At 39.6% G+C, this 8,221-nt stretch overlaps 1 protein-coding gene across 1 annotated transcript in view; it reads right to left on the bottom strand.

Annotated features, from left to right (window-relative positions):
- Positions 1–465, bottom strand: part of usta (uronyl 2-sulfotransferase a) — a 92,473-nt gene extending 92,008 nt beyond the window's left edge. The window contains exon 1 of the mRNA XM_076272563.1: positions 1–465. This exon is cut by the window's left edge and continues 17 nt beyond it. Within this exon, the coding sequence (XP_076128678.1) occupies positions 1–209 (209 nt within the window). The 5' untranslated portion in view covers positions 210–465.
- Between the last annotated feature and the right edge of the window lie 7,756 nt (positions 466–8,221).

Raw genomic sequence — 8,221 nt, 5'->3', positions numbered from 1 at the left:
TCCAGAAGAACTTTCGGAGGGCCACCGTTCAGCTGGTAGAAGAGAGAGCCTAGGCAGAAGAGACACAGCGTTGCCATGCAGAAAGCATAATCACGTAGAGAGAACCGTGGCCAGGCTACCGAGATTCCGTCCGTCTTTTTGCAGTTTCGCTCTTTGGTGTGATTTGGCGTTAGATTATTTAGACGGGAGCTGTTGCTGTGATTCTTCATCCTTTCCTCACATGGAGCCGCAGAGAATGGCAGTCACCCATCCGCCTTTGTAGAGAGAGAAACTTTTTGGCGTCAATTTCATTTAAAAAAAAAACAGGCAATATGACTCAAAACGCGCTGACGCAGACAATGCAAAGACGGGTGTATGGGTTCTAGACTAGGACACAGGTCTTTCCGTAGGCTCTCGCCGGACTATTTATGCGGGTGAAGTCGAGAATCCATCCTTCGTCTTGGCTTTTTCAAGGGGTTCGTGGTGGTGTCAGATTACAGAGCGTGCAAGAAAAGTTCATCTGTGCACGGCTTTTTTTTTTTTCACTTTTCTTTTCTAGGAACGGGGATTTCTTAGTGCGCAAAACAACGACGCCGTGTGTTCATGTCGAGAAGCTACTGAAAGGTCTGGACATTTTTCAATGGGTCCGGTGTCTCTTTGATCCGATTAGTTTTGAAGAAACAGTGGCCGTCTTAAGAAAAAGCTTTTTATTTACAGACTAGAGCAAAGTAATGGCGCATTTAATTTCCTGTGTCCACTGAAAAAGACAGACTGAGTTACGTGGGATGGGAGTTATTTTAATATTTTAAGGCTTTTTAAAGTCTTGGGATTGAAAATTCAATCTGCATTGTTCAACAAACACAAGTCAACTCAAAACAACATTGTTATAGCCTACTGTGGATAGGCAATTTTATTCCCGACGAACAATGCAGAACAAACCCCTCCGGAGAAATACGGCTAAAACAACCATGCCAAAACACATCAGTGCTATGTCAGCTAGGTTTACCTGTTTAAAAGCTGTGATGTAGAAGACAACTTCAGGTAGCATGGCACGATCTGCTTGCGCTGATTGACAGGCACTCTCACTCAGCTCCGCCCCGTTACAACGTCTTCTCCCTTTCGAGCCGGTAATTGCGCGGCAGTTAAAGTGCCGCCTCGCGGCTATAAAAGCAACCAGTAACAGCTTTCTGTTCTGATACAAAACAGATAGGCTGAGGACAGAAGAAAAACAGTACTGTCAACCACTTGAAATCACTCAAACCAATTCCGTGTTCCATTGCATGGCAGAGAGGTGGCAAGAGGTTCCAGGTCCTGGTTCATAAATAACATGTAAAAGGTTCTGTCTGTAGCTGTGACTAAAGGCCCCATTTGAATAACAACATGAAAATGTGAGTGTGAAACATCTGCCATCCCTTTCTGGCTGGTAGAACTCACAGTGCTGTCAAAACAAAAGAAAACTAAAGGCCACTCTGCACTGTTGGCTTTTCTCAATAACAAGTAATGCAGCTGGACAAGGCATTTTATCACATTAGATGCATTGGGCCTTCACACACACACAGGGGCGCCGCTAGGGTTAGGGCGATTCTAAGGGCCCAGTACTGATGGGGTGGGGGGGGGGGGGGGTGTTTGTAGAATTATTTTCTGTCATAGGGCCCACATTTTCTAGCAGTGCCCTTGCACACACACACTATCTCTCTCTCTCTCTCTCTCTCTCTCTCTCTCTCTCTCTCTGACACACAAACAGACAATACATTCTCTATCTCTCTTATTATTCTCTCTCTATCTCTCTCTCTCTCTCTCTCTCTCTCTCTCTCTCTCTCTGACACACAAACAGACAATACATTCTCTATCTCTCTTATTATTCTCTCTCTATCTCTCTCTCTCTCTCTCTCTCTCTCTCTCTGACACACAAACAGACAATACATTCTCTCTCTCTCTTATTATCTTATCTTATTCTCTCTCTCTCTCCTGTCTTTCCTCCATCTTGCCCTCATGATCCGGATTATCACTGTTAATGTTAAACTAGATTCTTAGATGGACCAGTTCACTGTTAATGTTAAACTAGATTCTTAGATGGACCAGTTCACTGTTAATGTTAAACTAGATTCTTAGATGGACCAGTTCACTGTTAATGTTAAACTAGATTCTTAGATGGACCAGTTCGACTGGGTCAGAGAGGGGTCTTTCAGCTGATCTTCAGGGACATTGCTGTCTATCTAAACCAACTTATAGAAGTCCTTTTTAGAAGTCATATAGCCTGTTTTTGAAATTAAATTGATGACAAAAAATGTATCCTGCCACAAAGGAGGATGCACGTGTCGTGTAACTGATATTTTCTGCGGTTTGAATCTTGGCACTTCAGTGTTGGTGACAGTAACATGCCACTGTTGGATTTTCTCTTTCTCTCTCTCTTTTTCTGAAGTAAAAGTTTAGCATAGTGGCTTAGTGTTTCATGAGAAATAAATGAATATTGATTTGCCATAGATCACTGCAGTGGTCTCATACGCAAATGTTTGAGAGGTCAGTTGAGGTTAGGCCTTTAAGCCATCGTAAGTCTCCAGACTCCACCCTGCCCACTCACTGGCCACTGAGAGAGGCCTGTTCCGGCCACGATCGCTAGGTTGGATTAGTCTGTGAAGGTTGTTTTATGGAAGTCTATGGGAGAGTGGGAGTCAATCTGCAGTACACATTTTTAAAGCCCCCTAGTGTATGTGATGTAAGGGAGGCCACAGGCAGATTGTAGATAACAAGTAAATGGATAGAAAATTAATAAAGAATGTAAAGAATGTTAGTGTAGTGGAAGATTAAGTAAAAGTGCAATCTGTGTGCAATCCACTTCTCATGTCAGCATCCTCTGAGCCAAGCATGTGTATCAAGGTCCAGAAAGATCGGAATATCTCTGTATTATGCAGTATAAAAACAGTGATTTCCCATTAGCATGTAGGCTACTGTAGTAAGAGTGGACCCATTTTTCACTTCACATATAGAATTGGAAGAGTCATTCCTCACTTAACGTATAGTTTTTGTCCATAAAGAGATTTCTTTGTAAACACTAACACTGTATACTGAAGTACTAACACTAGTTATTATGCACTTAACATACAGGAATTATTCTCATTCAATATAAATGCAGGAGTCGTGTTTGAAGGGAGACATCATCCTGTGAAAAGCACATTAGTCTTTCACTTCTGAACACATAAAATGGGAGGGTCATTTTCCCTTAACTCAAGAAAGTTAAAGCCAATCTGTTTACAATATCGTATTCAGGTTTCTATGAAGCACCAGGGTAAAAGTACTTTATGTCAAGTCTGAAACACATCCTTTACACACCTTTTTACACCAAGGAGATGGCTGTGGACATGTGAAGGAGTGAACAACCCCATCTGCCACTACTGATTGGAGAGTCAGAGAGATGGACATTCCTTGATATCCAAGACCTAAAGTGGACAAAGAACACGGCACAGCTGGCAAAGACATCCAGAGGATGTTCTTCCTGCAATGCCTAAAGATTTTCAGCATGTCGCCACAAATGCTCAACAACTTCTACAGATCCAGTGTGTGACGTATGCTAACCTGCTATATAGCTGTGTGGTTTGGCAACAGAGATAGGTGTGTACAGTTAGCTGTCCACTCTCTGACTCTCCAATCAGTAGAGGCAGATGGGGTTGTTCACTCTTCATGCCATGCACAGCCATCTCCTTGGTGTAAAAACATGGGTAAAGGATGATTTTCAGACCTGACTTTGACATAAATTACTTTGAAATAAATGTGGACTATTAAGCATAGTTGCACAGTGATCATTAATTTCTGTGGGTAGTGGTCCAGGTTTATGACCTCATTCTCATCCCCCATTGGAAGGTACGACCAGAGGGACAAAAGTTTGCTCATGTTCACTAGAACACCATTTCAGAGATTCTAAAGTAGATTCAAATGATTTGGCAGGTTTTTAAGATGTACTGTAGTTATACATACACATAAGCCAATTTGCTGTTTATTTTTGAACATATAAAGACAGACTAGAATAATTTGTTTACAGTTTTTCTCAGTCGCTTTGGTGCTTTTCTCACATCACTATTAACATTTGCACAGCAGTTAGTGCATTTCTCAAAACAATTAGTGCAAACTGCAAAACCTAGTGGATAACCTGCAAAAGCACGTCACTTGCTCAAAATGGATAGTCCATTCCTCAAAAGCAAGTATTTATGTCAATGAAACTGCCAGTGTCATCAAAATGAGAAGTCTTGACACCATTGTTTATGAACAAGATAGTCAAATGGCTTTGTCATGTTTTCATTACGACAGTTTATGCTCTCAGTGTTTTCCCATGCAAAAAGAGGTCAGAACTCGGTGACACTACCTGGAAATGCTCAAGACAGTACTTGTACAGCCATTTGAAAACTACAGTAAAGTTACAAATTGCTATAGTTAGGGGAGTAAGTGAGTACAAGACACTGAATATGTACGTTTCATATTTTTACTGTATATGCTCTTTGCAATTCTACAGCATTGTGACAGAATTTGATAACTAGTTCACCAATTTTGTATGTAATGACTCAAGCAATGAAATGAAGACTATTAGTTTTATTGGGAACGACTATTCAGCATCCATAAGTATAGTTAATTTTGACTGACATGACGAAGCAACTGATACATGTTCAAAAGCATTTGCAATTTGTTCAGAGGAAGGAGAAATAGCTACTATGATGTGCACAAATGACTAAATGTTGTGGAGGTTGAACTAATAGTTATGAGAATTTTAATTCTGATCTGAGAAAAGCACCAAAGCGACTGAGAAAAACTGTAATGGCAATGGCTATATTATTATTGTCTGATTCTGTTTTTGTGAGACATCTGTTTAGTGATCCAATTGAGGCTTCGCTTTCTTACATAACCCATATTGCAGATATTTAACAGACCTACTGTATGAGAGCTTTGCCTGCCGCTTTGTCCTTGAAAAAAAATCTTCTTGGGAAAGTTGAACACAAATACCAAAATATCTATTGCAAGTTCATGGCAATAGAAGTCCATGACAGACATAAAAAAAACATGTTCTTATGTGGCCCAGTGGCCTAATGGATAAAGCATCAGCCCCTGGAGCTGGTGATTGAGGGTTCAAGTCCCACCTGGGTTGTAATGTTGTGGGATCAATGAGATGCTGCTTTAGTTGACCCATAGACTGCTACAAACAACTGAGAAGAATAGGAATCCCTAGAGGTCTGCATTAACTTCAAGATGGCAGTTCATCGGGCTTCATGATCATCACGCCGAAGCGTTGAAGAACATTATTTCCACGTAATAATGTCCTCAGTCTATGGCATTCCAGCTTTTCTCAGTCGCTTTGATACATTTCTCAGATCAAAATTGAAATTCTTCACATCATTGTGTCCCTTGTGTACATCAAAAAAGCAGTTTTTCATTTCTTTGAACAAGTTGCAAATGCTTTGGTACATTCATGCAAATGATTATGTACAATTCTCTGCTGTTTCCTACATTATCAATTGCTTACTGTATGTCATGTTTATCAAAATGTATTATAATGGGTCTCTGTTAAATAGTCTTACCCCCCACAACATTTAGGCATTACAGTAGTTCATAACATAAGTCTTTACATGCAAAATGGATGAAGAAGTTGTCATAATATGTCAAGCAAGATGATATTCGTTGTGATGTGGATGAGAATTTGTGGCCCAACAGACAGGACTGTCAGGAGATGTAGGAAGACTGCACTGTAATTATTTACTACAGCACTGCATGTAAAGTTTCCCCTAAGGAGATTGTCCAATGTTCACATTTCATGTTTCATTCAGTGATTCTACAATTAAGAATCGGATTTATGATCATAGGCCTACACTTGTACAGTATTTGAGACACTTTTTACCTTTGTGCATGGCAAATATCATTTGGTGCTTCTGCAAATAAGAAGAACCAATTACAGTACTGACAGGCAGACATTGAAATATGCAAGATCAAGACATACCAGACATAGCAAGTAGAAAATTGAGACATTTACTGCAAAACGCCTCCAGGGGAAAAAAAGTAATCTAATCCTCCCTGATAGTAGTGTAGATACAACCCTTTAAAGTAGACACAATGTAGGGATTCCCCTTTTCAACACTGTGTACCCATTTAGTGCCAAGGAATGATGGCAATTTTACAGTTTTTCTCAGTCGCTTTGGTGCTTTTTTCAGATCAGAATGAAAATTCTCATAACTATTAGTTCAACCTCCACAACATTTAGTCATTTGTGTACATCATAGTAGCAATTTTTCCTTCCTCTGAACAAATTGCAAATGCTTTTTGACATGTATCAGTTGCTTTCATACAATTCTCTGCTGTTTTTTAACATTATCATTTGCTTATGTCATGTCAGTCAAAATGAACTATACTTATGGATGCTGAATAGTCGTTCCCAATAAAACTAATAGTCTTCATTTCATTGCTTGAGTCATTACATACAAAATTGTTGAACTAGTTATCAAATTCTGTCAAATTCTGTAAAAATGTACGTATTCAGTGTCTTGTACTCACTTACTCCTTTATACATTATACAGCAATGTGTAACTTTACTGTAGTTTTCAAATGGCTGTACAAGTACTGTATAGTGCTGTCTTGAGCATGTTCAGGTAGTGTCACCGAGTTCTGACCTTTTTTTTGCATTGGAAAACACTGAGAGAACTGTCATAATGAAAACATGACAAAGCCATTTGACTATCTTGTTCATAAACGATGGTGTCAAGACTTCTCATTTTGATGACACTGACAGTTTCATTGACATAAATACTTGCTTTTGAGGAATGGACTATCCATTTTGAGTAAGTGACGTGCTTTTGCAGGTCATCCACTAGGTTTTGCAGTTTGCACTAATTGTTTTGAGAAATGCACTAACTGCTGTGCAAATGTTAATAGTGATGTGAGAAAAGCACCAAAGCGACTGAGAAAAACTGTAATACCACAGATGAATGAAGACTCAATCAGGCAAAGAAAAAAAATCAAGAACAGAGTTTTATTTACAATGATGCACATCAAGGGAGAGACAGCATGACTCCGCATAAAGATCCACCAGCTGCTCAAACTGACAAAGAATAAGTTAGGGTTGAAGTATCCTTCCAGGCTGACGAGAGATGGCGTGGGTCATCCCATTTTACGTTGACCACACTGAATCAGACCCTGATGAAGAACACAGGACAAAAACGTCAGGATATAACCTACTCATAAGTAGCCTACTGATTCCACAACTGGCAGGAGGGTACCCAATCCGTCTAAAACCAGTCAAAAGGGTCATGGTCCTACCCAAGACAACATTAGTGGAATACCAGAGGCTAACTGCTTTGTGTTGCTTTAAAAAGAAGAATAAGGAGTTGATTTGGTCTGTTGCAGTTTGAGCTTGAAGATCTTGAACCCTAAGAGCTTTTCATTCTGTTATCTGCATGTTTTTGGGCACTGATCATCATATTAAACCCAAGATGAACACTATGGCTAAAATTTATGCTTCCCAGGATATTGTGTTTTAAGGAAAGCAGAATGAAGTATTAGAGTGCTGTTTTTCGTGAGCCACGTTATTGATGCAAGAGCCAGTGAAAATCATCTGTGTTTTCTTGAGTATCAACATTAAAAGGCATTAGTCAGTTTATGGGATCAGACATTTGTTGTCAGCCAAAGACTTTAAGTGCACTCTCTCTCTCTCTCTCTCACACACACACACACACACACACACACACACACAAACACACACACATGTGTGTGTGTGTGTGTGTTTGTGTCCCTTGTGAAGACAAAAATCCAAAGTTCAAGAGATCAAGCACTTGCACTGCCCAATGAAACTCTAATATGAGAATATAAAATTCTATTGTCACATATGTCCATTGTTGTCATCATGTATAATGAGCATGTTTTGCAGTATTGAAACAGGTCATAACGTAGACCTAGTCTACATTGTGCGTTATTGTAACAGGGCCATTACAAAATAATTAAAACAAATAAATATCTGTTAGATTATGCTCTCACCTATGAATCAGACCTGCTGTAAAATCAAAGTTTTTGCAAGGATAGGCCTACTCTAGATTTCTAGGCTACCTACTTGAAGGACTTTGGAAAAATCTAACTGTTCGCCGTTATTACTGTAGTTGTCCTCTAGATGGTAGTATAGCACGTTACCAAATTGATGTTGGTGCGAAGAAGAAGAAAATTTCCAATTGCGCATGAGTACGAACACGTATGCTACAGAGCCGCATTTTTCCTTCGT

Source organism: Alosa pseudoharengus, unplaced genomic scaffold (assembly GCF_046254945.1).
Source record: "Alosa pseudoharengus isolate Yale_2024_CS ecotype anadromous, Long Island Sound unplaced genomic scaffold, YU_APseudo_1.1 YU_APseudo_1.1_scf_7, whole genome shotgun sequence".
NCBI lineage: Eukaryota > Metazoa > Chordata > Actinopteri > Clupeiformes > Clupeidae > Alosa > Alosa pseudoharengus.
The sequence above is the reverse complement of the archived record's forward strand: the minus strand, read 5'-3'. Positions and strand labels throughout refer to the sequence as shown.